Here is a 15,109-nt window from a genome sequence, read left to right on the forward strand (position 1 = left end):
ATCCTCACAGTGTTCGTGCTGGCGCTGTACCTGCACGCCCAGCAGGTGGAGTCGACGGCTCGGCTGGACTTCCTGTGGAAACTACAGGTACGGCGGGGGCCCCTCATGCGCACACACGCCAAACGCCACCGAGCGAGACCAGTCCCACGGCACATTTGTCCCAGTGTTGCATCTCTATCCTATCAAATCTTTGTGTCATTGTGTGACTCTGGCTTACATTTGTCTCAGTGTTGCTATCTCTATTCTATCCTATCGTTGTCTCATCGTGTGACTCTGGCCTACATTTGTCTCAGTGTTGTATCTCTATGCTATCCTATCGTTGTCTCATCGTGTGACTCTTGCCTGCATTTGTCTCAGTGTTGTATCTCTATGCTATCCTATCGTTGTGTCATCGTGTGACTCTTGCTTACATTTGTCTCAGTGTTGCATCTCTATTCTATCATATCGTTGTCTCATCGTGTGACTCTTGCCTACATTTGTATCAGTGTTGCATCTCTATTCTATCATATCTTTGTGTCATCGTGTGACTCTTGCCTCTCCCTCCCCCCCCCCCCCCCCCCCAGGCCACGGAGGAGAAGGAGGAGATGGAGGAGCTGCAGGCCTACAACCGCCGGCTCCTCCACAACATCCTGCCCAAGGACGTGGCGGCGCACTTCCTGGCGCAGGAGCGGCGCAACGACGAGCTGTACTACCAGTCGTGCGAGTGCGTGGCCGTCATGTTCGCCTCCATCAGCAACTTCTCAGAGTTCTACGTGGAGCTGGAGGCCAACAACGAGGGCGTGGAGTGCCTGCGCCTGCTCAACGAGATCATCGCCGATTTCGATGAAGTGAGTCACACACACACACACACACACAAACGCACCAATAGGGAGACAGAATAGGGAGAAGGGGATCATTCTGACGTGTCATACTGTATGTAGGTTGTTGTATCGGTAATTGTTTTGGTTAGTTTAGACTCCTTCGCCTCTGTGTGTATGCCTCCGCTATCTTCTTGCATTGTCGAGTTCACAAAATATTATCATCCATTGGCAGACATCAGTATGATGGTATCGTTAATTTAAATTTGATCTTTATTTTTTATCAATTTGAAAATTTACCCCTTTTTTATCTCCAGCATTAGGAAAATGAATGCAGCTCAATGACAGCATGTGAGATAGTCCACCATGACTTCAGGAATATTAAAACAAACCTGGGTAGCATTAGTCATTACTGCCCTCAAAATGGAACCATTTATGTTGGTTGGACAGTTGAATAACAGTGTCTTTTATTGTTTTTTGGTTGATAGTGTCGGTTGTCTGTCGTGGAGAATTTGATATTAATTTGGTTGAACTCTTGAGAATGCCATTGTCTATCTAGGTTTCTGCCTTATGACGTTTTGGTCGTCTGTTTTTTTTTTCCGTTTCAGATCATCAGTGAGGATAAGTACCGGCAGCTAGAGAAGATCAAGACCATCGGCAGCACCTACATGGCCGCCTCCGGCCTCAACGACTCCACGTACGACAAGGAGGGCCGCTCCCACATCATCGCCCTGGCCGACTACGCCATGCGGCTGCGCGAACAGATGTCACACATCAACGAGCATTCCTTCAACAACTTCCAGATGAAGATCGGTCAGTGTCACTTCTTAAAGTCAGTCGTCGTGATACAAGTCGTGATACGCTGTACGTAGTAGTTGTGCCGTGGAATGTTAGCAGGTGTTAACTCCAGAGAACAATTTAGAGAATTCGATCGTGAGTAGATGTGTGTGTGTGTGTGTGTGTGTGTGTGTGTGTGTGTGTGTGTGTGTATGCTTACATACTGTGTACTGTTAGGAGAGTAGTACATTCTGTTTTCTGACTGTGGACCAACCTCAAGCTGTCCTACCTGTAGGTTTTACCATAACATGAGAGTTCAGTTGTGAAGAAACCCTAATATGTCATTTGATGTGTCATTAGCATGATGAAAAGCTAGACAAACTTTTAACTTTTACATTAAATTGAAAACGGCCATCTAACTTGGCTGACCTTGGCTTTGTTTTAGGCCTGAACATGATCGTGAGTCGATGTGTGTATGCTTACATACTGTGGACTGTTAGGAGAGTAGTGTGGACCAACCTCAAGCTGTCCATGGTTCTGCCATCTAACTGCCATCTAACTGCCATCTAACTGCCATCTAACTTGGCTGACCAAAACTGTGTTTTAGGCCTGAACATGGGGCCAGTGGTAGCTGGGGTTATCGGGGCCAAGAAGCCGCAGTACGACATCTGGGGAAACACTGTCAACGTAGCCAGTCGGATGGACAGCACCGGCGTTCCAGACCGAATCCAGGTATGACTGCAAAACCTCAATGCAGCAGCAGATCAATAATAATAATAATAATGATAATAATAATTTATTTTATTTGTAATGCACTCTTCATTCAAAAGAATCTCAGAGTTCCAAGATCAAGCCTAGGCATCCACCACAGCGCTAAATACCTGGGGTAGTGCGTCAGTGACACATGGGTTAAATGTGCTTTGTTCCCTATAGGTGACAACTGACCTGTACCAGGTGCTGTCCAATCGAGGCTACCAGCTGGAGCACCGGGGCGTGGTCAAGGTCAAGGGCAAGGGGGAGATGACAACCTACTTCCTGAACGCTGGACCTCCCAAAAGTTAGCACCCACCAGCCGCTGGACGTGGTTCAAACGAGATTCTCATCCATCAGCTCTCCTTCCCCCCAAGGCTAAGTAAAGGGGGGGGGGGGGGGTGGAGGAAGAGCGAATCAATCAATCCCGCCCCCAAATGTCAAAACCAGTCGCCATGCCACCACTTTGGGGAAAAAAAACATAAAAACAAAAACAAAAAGAAAATGATAAAAACAAACAAAGAGAAAGAGAAGACTACGAGACTCTGCTCTTGAGAGGGGAAAGCTCTCGTGTCGTGCCCCACTAGCGGACCGCGCACATCCAAGGACGATTGTTATGTAGTTTTTAAAGTCGCTCTCTCAGGCTTTTTGAAGGATGCAAAGTCTGTTTATTTAACTAAAGGCCTTCAGCCGATGAAGAAAAATGCTGTATATAAGGCTTTTTTTTTTTCTCTCTGACTATTTTTGTGCAACATCCATTTTTTTTTTCGCCATGTTTTTTTTATTATTTGGAAATTATGACTACAGGTACTTGTTTACTGCTTTTTTCAGAATTCCTTATTTATTTTAATCTTGATGTTTTGTGCAAAAAAAAAAAAAAAAAGAGTCTTTTATGGGGAATAACATTTGAAGAAATACATGCACATATATACAGTACATAGTTATGTACAAATGTATATGTGTATCAAAGTATTTACAGATATATGTATAAATTGAAGAGAAAATAATATCGACCAAAGACCAAAGTATTTAACAGAAAACTCAATGAGACGTGTGGGTTGTGCCTCTACAGCTTCACAGCTGGGTGGAATAGAAGTGTACGCCCTGTGGTCTCACCCCCTCGTGTCGCCAGGAAACGCCTCAGTAACGTCCTCATTTTGGTTGATAAATTATATATATATATATATATGTATGATTTGAGGTATTTTAGGCCTCTTGGGATCTGAAGCCTTTTAAAGAAAGGTGGCTGAAGCTTGGATTAGTTTAGATTTTTTTTTCTCCGTCCTTCTCTTCCCCCCCCCCCCCCCCCCCCCCCTATCCTTTTGGTTTGATGGAGGGAGGAAGAAGAGCCCCCTATCCTTTTGGTTTGATGGAGGGAGGAAGAAGAGCAGAGCAGAGCAGAGCAGCCCCACGTTCACAGGTCACCCACACGTGGAGAGCGTCGGTCCAAAAGTCCAAAGTCTGTCAGGAATCACCGTGACCTCAAGCCAGACCAAAGCTCCACTTCCTGCAGTGGGGTGAGGGGATCAGGAGGGTATCAGGGGGGGTCAGGGGGGGATCTAACCCTGCTTCCCCAGACTGGCAGGCTCTTCATCCACGGGGCTTTGACTGGCAGGCTCTTCATCCACGGGGCTTTGACTGGCAGGCTCTTCATCCACGGGGCTTTGACTGGCAGGCTCTTCATCCACGGGGCTTTGACTGGGGCACGTCCAGGAGAACATCTCCATCCAGCTCGACACCACCCTGACACGTTCCGTCGTCGAGTCTCTTCTTGTTGAAAAGACATATTTTTTGGGTACAAAATGAATTGTGAGCGAGAAAGAAAGACAGAGACCTTACTGAGACATCTGGAGAGAAGATAGCCACGGGATTGGATACCATGGTACCACATAGTTTGTTGCATTTGAATTCCTATAAGACAGACTTTTTTTCTAAAAAAAAAGAAAGAAATATATAAGAAATCTATAAATTATGACTGAATACTGTGCTTTGTTATCTTGAAGGGGCATAACTCTTTTCACTGTGAGGTTTCTATGATACGACAAACTGCTTTTCTTGCCAAACCTAACTGCTCTAAGGCATGTCTGATTGTGGTATCTTCAGCATTCGTTTGTTTGTTTGTTTGTTTGTTTGTTTTGAGTTTTTAAATGTTGGGTATTTTGTATCACCTCTGTATTCATCAGTTTTATTCTTCTTCTTCTTCTTATGGTTGTTATTATTATGCATATTATTATGATTCCGTTTCAACGTGAAGGAACAAAGAAGGCCATTTGCTCTGCTTAGAAGCCTGCCTAAGCTCATATGGTACCAACTGATCAACTCCAGTCAGTGTCCAGTTGAACAGTGTTTCAGCCCCAATGAGCCACACTCCCTGGCACACACACACACACACACACACACACACACACACACACACACACACACACAAATAATTCAAGCATGTTTCCTTGCATGGTTAAATCACGCGTTTCATTCTTTTTTTTTTTCTAAGTCCATGAAGAGCATAGTAGCTTTTCCGACAAAGGTTTTGGTGATGATGAGGAAAAAGAAAAATGCTGCTATCTTAATTCTGGCAGCATGCAGCTTATTCTTCTTCTTAAGACACTACATACAGTGACAGATGGGAAGACCTAGTCGTCCAATTAAGACTTAAGTCGTTGAAATGATCATGAGCCGTCCACACTGCACGTGTGCGACGAGATGGATTTGCCTTAAATGATCAGTGCCCCTCACAGAGGGATGTACACAGTGCCTCTCTGCCAGAAACAGTCGCCCAGAGAGATAGAGAGAGAGGTGTCTCCCTCCCGCAAGAGAGTGTGTGTATTAAACAGCTCGATCGCTGGAAGCGACCACAGAGCATTGTGTTACTCGCATAGGGAGAATATTAGTGGACGGGCTTTTTGTTGTTTCTTTTTTGTTTTGTTTATTTGTTTGTTTGTTTTTTCCGATCTGCCCACCACTCCTGCTGGTCTCGCTCAGCCCCTGGTTTCCTGCATCTCACTGTGGATCCACCCCACTGGCCGTGACAGTTGATCAAGTGTGTACCAAAAACAGCTTGTGCCTTTGACCCTCCCCTCAGACACACACACACACACACACTGTGGGGAGGTCAAAGGTTAAAGGTTAGCGTTGAAGGGTTAATGACCTTGAGCTGGAGTACATTAAGGCTTTGAGGGGGGGGGAGTGGAGGAGGGGAGAATGGGGGGCGGGGGGGGTGCAGGTGGATTTTAATGAAGTATTTTAGGACTACTGAAAACTCACACTGGGGCCTCTGTGTCTGGGTCAGGCATGAAGAACCCTGATCATCTTTTTTATGTTTGTTTGGTTTTAATTTGTTCTTCTGGGTTTTTTTTGTTTTCCTTTACTTTAGTCGAAGGACTAGAAAAGGGGTAAGCATTTCAACTTTTTTTGCAGATGAAAGTTGAAAAAGACTGACAAAACATAGAAATAACATTTCCCCTTGAAAAAAATAAAAGTGTCTGTTTTGATTTTGGTTTTCATTCAGTGAGTATCCTTACCTCACTTAAACTACGCCGGCACCACACTCACTTCTGTGTGTGCTCATTCGTCACTTTGTCTTTGACACACGACCGGTACGTATGGTTCCTTGATACTGTCCACCGTAAGGAGGAGTAACCGAGGAAGCCCGACTTAGAAACAGCAGGTCCTTAAATATTTCACATGCTGCATTGAGGTGGATGCCCTTGTTGACAGACTCTCTTGCAGTTCCTGTAATGAAGATGCCATCACTGTTCCTTTACCTGGGACTCGTTGGCCTACAACTCATTATACTGTCTCTGGAGAAAAGAAGAAGAAGAAACAAGTGCAACCAACTGGGTTTATCCATTTTATTTGGTAATTGGATATAGATAAGTCACAGAAAGAGATGCAATTAAACATTATAATCTATTCAAGTCAGTGCAAGTACTCCCTTGTCACACTAGTGACATCACCGGTAGATTTTTCTGTGTCCATGACAACAATAGTCATCACAAAATTAGCAAGGAAAGATTTGGCTCAGGTTAAAAAAAAAACTAACTCTCATTTCCCAAACAGTCAATTCTACTTCCACACTACTAAACTATAGCAATCAAATATGCTATTGTTATATAAATGTACAAAAAGCTAAGTATGAGGGGGAAAAAATTTAAATACTAGGCTGTATGGAGAACATTTTATTAAACACACCAGTAGCCTATTTCATCTTTCCGCTGCAAAATTCAGAACAAGCTGAACTCTCGGTCGGTCATGGACATCTCCATCACGAATCTGAGGAGCAAGCAGGATGGATTGAGAAGATCGCTTTAAGATGTTATTCTAAGTCCCAAGACTGTGCACAAGCATCTGGACATTTCAGACTCATGTCCCTACCCAGCTCTTCCAGTGGCATTAATACTACTGTGCTTGAGCAGTTGAAGAAGGGACACGTCTGACACATTTGTCCTGGTTTTCAAAGACCAGTACAGCTTTGGAAGGTATTATTATTATTAATATTATATGCTCTGTACATAGCAGTATTCCCTTGAATCTTATCAAAGATAGCCATTTCCCTAAAAGGATGTGATTAACTTTTTACAGCAGAAGACTTTCCAGTGGCAGGCCTTCTGTAACAATTGGACTGAATTCTTTTCTCTCTTCTCTAGCTAGACATCAACCTTTTTTTGCACTAGAGGAGGTGTTTAATATATTTTGACATCAATTTAGACAATGGCTTGATATCACAGGAAAGACAACTAGCTTTTGTATCAGGGGTACACCACAGAGAAGACCATGTTTGAGCCAAGACATGAATACAGCATCCTTATGCAGAAAAACACACACAACTCATTTTCCCTCGTGCCACTTACTTGGTCATCTCACTGTGGCAACGAGGGAACCTTCGCGTCTTTGCCCACTTTTCACTACTGGGCAGCCACCAGCCGCACTGCTGGGCGTCAGTCACAGGCATGACATACAGCTGGTTGGGGGCTGTGTATGGGGAAAGAGTACACACACGTTTATGCAAGAGCTTGGTGTATTGTTGCAGCCAACAATACATGCATTCGTGATAAATGGCTAACAGATTATTTAATAAGGAAACTTACATCTTGGAGTTTGAAGCCGTTTAAGCATTTCTTGATAACTCAGTTGGCTGCCACGGTGTAGGTCAATGCCATAGGGTAGAGGTTGTTTGTAAATACTGCATGTGTCGGTGCACGATGGTCTACTCGTGGGATGAATGGGGGGTAATTCTGACACTCTGTCCCGAGCTGTTAAATATTAACGTGACCATGATTTATTTGTTCATGGTAATGTTACAGGCTTATGTTACTCATAGACCAACCCAACTGCATCAATCTGCTTGACTGCTTCAAATCCTGAAACTGCAACTGGCTAGCCTACGCTAAAACATATGCCCATGCAGGTAGCAGTTAGATGTATGCTGTCACACAAATACGATTCACTAATGGCCGTCACACGCAGACTCTTTTTAAAGCATTTACCTGGGCCGTTAGAAGTTTTAGTAAGCATCCGATCTGCAATTGGATTCTGGTAGCCACAGTTTGTAACTCCGAAAAACGCCATCAGTCATCCGTCTCTCTGCGCGCAAATTTCCAAAATCTCGCTGTCTGTTTAGGTGGTAACTATGGTTACTAACACCGCCCCTCATTTCCCTACATCACACGATTCCAACATTCTAAGAATCTTAAACAATGTATGTTGTTCAACTGAAGCTACTTAGTTTTTACATATAAAATACTTGTTAAAAAAATGTGCGAAGCATGTTTAAAATTGATCTAATACTCAATTCTGTTACAAACCACATACTAGATATGGTCTATATTTTACTTACCTAACAACAAGCAATTTGAAAGAAACTACAAACTCAGTTACAAGAAGGCAAAAGTGTGACGTGTATTATTTTATTCCATTTATCGTACTGTCATTGTCTTTCATCTTGCCTGGGCTGCTGAAATGCCGACGACTGATGATTAGGACCCAGGAGATCCACGCAAAATAACCCAATTAGCTGCATAATAAAATACACCTGCATGCCCGAATTGTGAGTCAGGGGCTATACGTTTCTAAAGCTATTATCAGTTATTCTACTACGTTTTGTGAGTGCTGCTACCAAATCTGTCTAAACGGTAAGGCTAATTCTGCAGTGCTGTTTTTCTTTTTGTTTGTTTGGGGGGGGGGGTTTGTACATAAAACTTACTAAATTCTGTAAGTCACTAAAAAGCGAGGCTTCATCAGACACAAACGTATCTCACGCATCGCATGACTAATAGTATTAGAGTATCAAACATGTCCTTGTTTCTTTGACTACCGAGCGGCTTGCTGCACAACCCATCAGGTATAAAACACCTGCGCAATTGTTGCCGTTTCTGCTGAATAAACCTGTCCACATTTACATTGCTATGACAGCCCAACTCAAAGGCCTATATTTATCTTTTGTAGCAAGCCAGCATCGTTATTGAAGTGTAAATGCGACTGATCAGGCTCATTGTTGTTGTTTGATTAGCTGCACAGGCCTTCCCTCATCATGATCCGCATGTTATCGCGTCGCAATTCCCGGAGTCTGAAGCTACTGGTACTGAGTTGTACCCTCTTCCTCATACTGCTGTTGGTTACCCTGCAGCAGGGAGGAGAGGGCCTCATTTCCCCGGTCCCTTGGTCCTTGAGGCTTCCCAGCACAGCCCAGGGGTGGGTGAAGGTCTTCGTCAGGTCTGCGGCCGACAACCTCACTTTCCAAATCGTTGCTCCTCAGCTCCCATCTTTCCGGCTGCCGCTCACGACAGTGGACCCTCTCTGTCCATCAGGGTTTTACAGCAGGGCTGAGCTTGGGCCCCGCCTTCCGAGGCCTCCAGAGGACCCCATGAGCCCTGGAGCCTATGGCAGGGCCTTTGTTTCCGGGCACCTCAGCCCTGAAGAGCTGGAGGAAAAGAAAGAGGGTCTGAGGAAGACCTGCTTCAATCAGTTTGCCAGTGACCGCATCTCTCTGCACCGGAGTCTGGGCAACGACACACGCCCACCTGAGTGAGAATGACCGACTAGATCCTGCTATAGATCAGTTATCAATCTAGTACAGGAATGACAAGCATTTTGTGTGCCAACCAAATCTACCCAAGGTCAAGGTTTAATGTAACACTGATCCAGTCATCTTGACCCTGTTGATGAATGTTTTGTTGATGTACCTTTAATTGGTTGGTTGGCAGCTTAGTTTATAAATAGGTTGAGTAGTATACATTCTGTAAGGCATGTGGGTGATCACAAAGGTGTGCTTTTTTAATTTTATTTATTTTAAGATTTATATTAGTTTTTTTTGCTTTTATTCAGATAGGACAGTGAAGGTTTTGGACAGGAAATGAGATGGAGAGAAGAGGTGGGGGGAGTGGGATTGGGAAATGACAGCAGGTCTGATTCGAACCCGTGTCCCCGTGGGCGTTCAAGCCCGTATATGGTCAGGTCTGCTGCTTGTGCCCTTGTGCCCCCCAATCACAAAGGTTTTCTGTTTCCAGGTGTGTTGATCGTCTGTTCCGCCGCTGTCCACCCCTGCCATCCACTAGTGTCATCATCGTGTTCCACAACGAGGCGTGGTCCACTCTCCTTCGCACCGTTTACAGCGTGCTGCACACGGCACCTGCTGTCATGCTCAAAGAGATCATCTTAGTGGATGACGCCAGCACTCAGGGTGGGTACCTGGAAGTTGCCTGCAGGCATCTGTGGGTTTCCTTACTTTGTGTGTCAAGGGGGTACTTCCTCACATTTAAGGTAATATCTTATGTTTATCTGTTTAGGGGTTAAGGTATAGTCACAAATGTCAGCTCTCCTTAAGTGACCTCTAAGATTGGTAGAATTTGACAGCATTATCTGCAAGTCTAATACAATTTAAATCAGTCTATTACATTTACAGTGCTTAGCTCTGGAGGATCTTCTTGTATTCTTTATTTTTCCCTAAAAATGTTGTTTCCTTGTGGGGCAGATCATTTAAAAGCGCCTTTGGAACGCCATGTCCAGGCCTTGAAGATGGTACGCGTGCTTCGGCAGCGGGAAAGGAAAGGGCTGGTACCTGCCAGGCTGCTGGGTGCACAAGAAGCTCGCGGAGAGGTTCTCACTTTCCTGGACTCGCACTGTAAGTATCTAAGCACATCATGCACTAATATCAGTTAAACAGAACCGACGCTGGTCTTACTTAGGGCTGAACGATTAATTGCATTTGCGATTTAATCGCGATATGATAGAACGCGATTTTCTAACCGCAACGTTCGCGATTAAAAAACGTGGTCTAAAAAAAAAAAAAAAAAAAAAAATTTTTTTTTTTTTTTTTTAAGATGGTACATTTTGCACACAGTGTTTAAAAAGTGCATGCCTAGTGTTTATACTTAAAATGACTTTTTTTAAATTACTTAAATACACAGTGGCAAAGCCACCGATTTGTTGTTCTTGTTTCTGTAATGAGCAGTTAAATAAAAATGTAAAATGTGGGATAGAATATTTTACACTAAATGTATCTTATATTGTGTTGGTCATATTTAAATCATTCATTACGTTTTGTTGGGGGAAAAAAAGAGGATAAAAAAAAAATCGCATATTAAATCGCAATCGCAATATTTTGGTAAAAAATCGCAATTAGATTATTTTCCCAAATCGTTCAGCCCTAGTCTTACTACTCGCAATGCAGCAGCATGACGCTCAAGATCATGTAAGTTTGAGTAATGAAATGATCTGATGGCTTTTGAATGACTTATCGTACCTGGAATTATCTGCACCACGGGCAGGCTTTCAAAGTGCCTGATCGACAATTTATTTAGTAGTCCTGGGAAGTTTGTGAGAAATATGTGAGACCTTGTGGAAAAAAAATCTAGTCAGTAGGCCTGGGAAGTTTGAAAGATGTGAGCCAGTTGCCATATGAGGTTTGTGAGAAGTATGTGAGACTCACGAGACTCACCGTTTTCCCACAAGGTGAGTGCTTCCACGGCTGGCTGGAGCCTCTCCTGGCACGCATTGTGCAGGAGCCCACAGCTGTGGTCAGCCCCGAGATTGCCATCATAGACCAGGACACCCTGAAGTTCAACAAGCCAGTGCCCACCAGGCATGCATTGAACCGCGGCAACTTCGACTGGGGCCTGTCCTTTGGTTGGGAGACCATACCCAGCCAGGAGAGAAGGGCGCGCAAAGACGAGACCTACCCAGTGAGGTGAACGAATCACACACACCTAGAAGGACGAGATGCCTCTCTATTAAGACAGATGGACTAAATGGCTATTCTGTTGTGAAGAGCATGCAGAGCTGCATACCTTAAATGTCAGGAACTGGACTGGTGCTTAATAGCAAGGGAAGTGTACAGAATGCAAAGGGACAGGCCAGAATTTGCGTTCCTGTTAATCCACTCATGTCTACAAATCCCCTCATGCATATCCTGTTGCCCATGGTTACTCTAGTCATGTAGTGCCAGTATGCATGATGGGTGATGCCAACTGCCAACACTTAGCAACTCCTTGGTCAAATGCCAACGACATCCCCATATAAAGATAGTGTGGTGCCCGGCAGTCTTGATGTTCTCTGGTTAACTACATGTTGTGATGTTACAGATACAGTTTGTGTACAATTCTGATGGTGTTGATCACCTCCGCCCGGCTAATCCTAATGCATTTGAATCATGAAAAACACGTAAATCCACTGTTATGGTACTGAACATTTAGTTTGTTTAAGTATAGGAAGATACTACACTATATATGTCATTATTTCGCATTATGTCACAGTGTGGTGCCCGGTGGTCTTGGATGGTCTCTGGTTAAATACACGTCGTGCTAATACATGTTTTAAATACGCGTTGTGCTAATACATGTCGTGCTAATACATGTTTTTCTAATACACGTCGTGCTAATACATGTTTTGCTAATACACGTCGTGCTAATACATGTCTTGATGGTCTCTGGTTAAATACACGTCGTGCTAATACATGTTTTTCTAATACACGTCGTGCTAATACATGTTGTGCTAATACATGTCTTGCTAATACATGTTGTGCTAATACATGTCTTGCTAAAACAGGACTCCAGTGTTTGCTGGGGGTCTATTCTCCATTTCTAAAGCTTTCTTTGAACACATCGGAACCTACGATGACGAGATGGAGATCTGGGGAGGAGAGAACGTTGAGATGTCCTTCAGAGTATGTTGTTCATTGTACTGTCCTCTAACCTTGTCTGTCTGCTGTGTGCATTACGCTGAAAACATTTTAAATATATATCGTATAAATAAAAGAGCTGTACAAAAACATCAATATGCATAGAAAAACGGGTAACATAAACATAAATGTCAAAGCACAAATCAACATATAGTGCTAAATCTATGTAGAATTTAAATGTATCAATTCTGATGGGTCTTAAATTCTTTACTTAAAGGAGAGGCCCGTGATTCGAATCCCATACACGTCAGTGAATAAATTCAGCGAATTGCTCCTCACGGTTCTCTATCTGTCCATTCAGTGTTTGGTGTTCAAATACAGTCCTGGCTCTGTAAATGGCAGTCGAACACAGTGGCTCGGACTGAGCCCTTAAACAATCCCAGCCAATCAACACTGTGTTTCAGGAACAAGGAGGCTGAGCCATAAACAATCCCAGCCAATCAACACTGTGTTTCAGGAACAAGAAGGCTGAGCCATAAACAATCCCAGCCAATCAAAACTGTGTTTCGGGAACAAGGAGGGGAGGGGTGTAATTTGATTGACTGTCGAGCTCTAATCTCAACAACCTTTCGTGAATCTCGGACTGCACCTTTTAAAATTTAAAAAAAAAAAAAAAAAAAAAGGGTTTCACAGTTGCTTTACAGTACGTCCATTCTGGTGCCCCTGCAGGTGTGGCTCTGCGGAGGCCGGCTGGAGATAATTCCGTGTTCAGTGGTGGGCCACATCTTTCGCTCCAGCAGCCCCCACTCCTTCCCCAAGGGCACGGACGTGATCACACGCAATCAGGTGCGTCTGGCTGAGGTCTGGATGGACGAGTACAAACAAATATTCTATCGCGTAAGCAAGAAGGCTGCAGCAATAGCTCAAAAGGTAAGCTAAAGTCGGTCTTTGCTTGAAACTGTATTTTGTGGGAGGTTGACTGTGCATTTGCCCTTTTGTAATGAATCGGAATGCACTTTGTCAAAACTGCTTCATCTCCTCTTTGTCAATGGTTTTGTCTAGTTCTGTCTCTAATTTATTATGTTTCCATTTCTTGTCGTCCTCTTTTATGTGTCTGCCTCTGGGTGACTCAGAATGCTTACGGTGACATTTCAGAACGGCTCAGACTCAAGGAGAGATTGAACTGTAAAAATTTCACCTGGTATCTGAACCATGTGTACCCAGAGGCTTTTATCCCTGACCTGAACCCAGTTCTCTTTGGAGCGGTAATAGTGTATATAATATATCATTTGAATCATAAAAAAACCCTGTATAGAACCTCAATCAAGAGCAATGTGTTCACTCTCATTACCTGTGTGATGGTGTACAGATCAAGAACATGGGGTCAGAGACGTGTCTTGACCTTGGTCAGAATAATCCAGGAGGGAAGCCTGTTATAATGTACACGTGTCACAACTTGGGTGGCAACCAGGTACCAGATACAGTTTGTCTCCAATTCTGATGGTGTTTCTCACCTCCGCCCGGTTAATCTTAATGCATTTGAATCATGAAAAACATGTAAATCCACTGTTACGGGTTTGAACATGTTTGTTTATTTGTTTAAGTATAGGAAGAGACATGTGACTTTTTAGATTGAGACCCCCCCAAACTACATGGCACATAATTTAACCTCTTGACCCTGTGTACAACTGAAATTCCTTTCTTCACAAGTGCTTGGTTTCCTCCACTTCCTCGTAGTATTTTGAGTTCACATCGCGGCAGGAACTACGCCACAGTCTTGGACGGCAGCTGTGTCTGCACGCCACCCTGCATCCGGCGCCTGTCAGGGTGGACCTCTGCCACTATACGGGCCGAGGGACAGTGGTGGCTCCCCAGCAAGAATGGGTCCTTACCCTCTTACTCCCACAGGTGACTTCTGAGTCAGGGTCTTAAGTGAATTTCCTTCGGAAATGTTTTTGTACGTGGCAACATTGTAATTCTAGTGTAGAGAATATTAAAATAGTCTTAACATGGACTAACATTCCTTTGAGCACTCACTGTGGTATAGGCTTGCCATCCATCCATAGGGTAAACGTGTGTGTGTGTGTGTGTGTGTGTGTGTGTGTGTGTGTGTGTGTGTGTGTGTGTGTGTGTGTGTGTGTGTGTGTGTGTGTGTGTATAGGGTAAACATCCACATTCTACACACACATATACTTCCAAAGACACAATGCACATACAACTTTTCATATTTCTCACCAATGTGCGGTTTATTGAAGTAAATATTATTAGAATGAAAAATGGCTGCTCTAGTAACCTAAGTGCTTAACTTTGTGTGTGTGTGTGTGTGTGTGTGCGCCCCACTTTTAGATGTACCTCCTGAAGAATGCCATTCTGGAGAAATGCTTAAGCTTGGAGGGAGGCCGAGTGATCATGAAACAATGTGACCCTGCAAATGTCTACCAGCACTGGACATTCACCTGATCGCATGCTGGTCAATGACGTCCGATGAAATGAAATGAGTGTCAAACCAACTCAAGGCCATTTCCCACATCAGTCAGAATGTATGATTCTGGAAAAATAAATGTGTCTGTGTAACATTTCAAATAAATTGAAGACCTTTTTCAATTAAAATGTCTATATTTTTCATTTGATTGTTACATTTCACTGTATGTTCTAAAATTGGACAATGATTGAA

General features: G+C 43.7%; 3 protein-coding genes across 5 annotated transcripts in view; 2 read left to right on the forward strand and 1 right to left on the reverse strand.

Annotated features, from left to right (window-relative positions):
- The window catches only part of LOC105894115 (adenylate cyclase type 6-like), a 42,880-nt gene extending 40,062 nt beyond the window's left edge, over positions 1-2,818 (forward strand). For both annotated transcript variants that reach the window (XM_042707549.1, XM_042707548.1), the window contains 5 exons: positions 1-87; positions 564-827; positions 1,406-1,610; positions 2,182-2,306; positions 2,508-2,818. The exon at positions 1-87 is cut by the window's left edge and continues 46 nt beyond it. In XM_042707549.1, coding sequence (XP_042563483.1) covers positions 1-87; positions 564-827; positions 1,406-1,610; positions 2,182-2,306; positions 2,508-2,636 — 810 coding nt within the window. In that variant the 3' untranslated portion in view covers positions 2,637-2,818. The remainder of the gene's footprint in view (positions 88-563; positions 828-1,405; positions 1,611-2,181; positions 2,307-2,507) is intronic.
- Positions 2,819-6,158: 3,340 nt separating this feature from the next.
- Positions 6,159-8,368, reverse strand: LOC116220258 (testis-expressed protein 49). Its single transcript, XM_031565682.2, has 4 exons — positions 7,808-8,368; positions 7,409-7,573; positions 7,172-7,292; positions 6,159-6,593 (listed from the first exon to the last, which is right to left on the reverse strand). Exons 1-4 carry the CDS (start codon positions 7,887-7,889, stop codon positions 6,545-6,547), a joined length of 417 nt encoding a protein of 138 aa, XP_031421542.1. The 5' UTR covers positions 7,890-8,368; the 3' UTR covers positions 6,159-6,544.
- Positions 8,369-8,413: 45 nt separating this feature from the next.
- Positions 8,414-15,045, forward strand: LOC105894134 (polypeptide N-acetylgalactosaminyltransferase 6-like). 2 transcript variants are annotated; one of them, XM_012820607.2, is made up of 11 exons: positions 8,414-8,452; positions 8,830-9,344; positions 9,827-9,999; positions 10,291-10,440; positions 11,271-11,505; positions 12,363-12,480; positions 13,165-13,365; positions 13,569-13,700; positions 13,805-13,906; positions 14,173-14,343; positions 14,782-15,045. In XM_012820607.2, exons 2-11 carry the CDS (start codon positions 8,851-8,853, stop codon positions 14,893-14,895), a joined length of 1,890 nt encoding a protein of 629 aa, XP_012676061.2. In that variant the 5' UTR covers positions 8,414-8,452; positions 8,830-8,850; the 3' UTR covers positions 14,896-15,045. The 2 variants fall into 2 exon arrangements, with proteins under 2 accessions (XP_012676061.2, XP_031421510.1); XM_031565650.1 differs by lacking the exon at positions 8,414-8,452 and adding an exon at positions 8,554-8,661.
- Positions 15,046-15,109: the final 64 nt, after the last annotated feature.

This window comes from Clupea harengus, chromosome 4 (genome assembly GCF_900700415.2).
Source record: "Clupea harengus chromosome 4, Ch_v2.0.2, whole genome shotgun sequence".
NCBI lineage: Eukaryota > Metazoa > Chordata > Actinopteri > Clupeiformes > Clupeidae > Clupea > Clupea harengus.

What these genes read in the sequence shown, in the direction of transcription:
- LOC116220258 (XM_031565682.2), bottom strand. Translation starts at nt 7,889, where the DNA reads ATGGCGTTTTTCGGAGTTACAAACTGTGGCTACCAGAATCCAATTGCA. An exon ending in TAAAACTTCTAACGGCCCAG is followed by an intron (nt 7,574 to 7,807) that starts GTAAATGCTTTA and finishes AATATTTAACAG; the next exon opens with CTCGGGACAGAGTGTCAGAA. An exon ending in TGCCACAGTGAGATGACCAA is followed by an intron (nt 6,594 to 7,171) that starts GTAAGTGGCACG and finishes CTTGCTCCTCAG; the next exon opens with ATTCGTGATGGAGATGTCCA.
- LOC105894134 (XM_012820607.2), top strand. Translation starts at nt 8,851, where the DNA reads ATGATCCGCATGTTATCGCGTCGCAATTCCCGGAGTCTGAAGCTACTG. An exon ending in GGATGACGCCAGCACTCAGG is followed by an intron (nt 10,000 to 10,290) that starts GTGGGTACCTGG and finishes CTTGTGGGGCAG; the next exon opens with ATCATTTAAAAGCGCCTTTG. An exon ending in ACAACTTGGGTGGCAACCAG is followed by an intron (nt 13,907 to 14,172) that starts GTACCAGATACA and finishes ACTTCCTCGTAG; the next exon opens with TATTTTGAGTTCACATCGCG.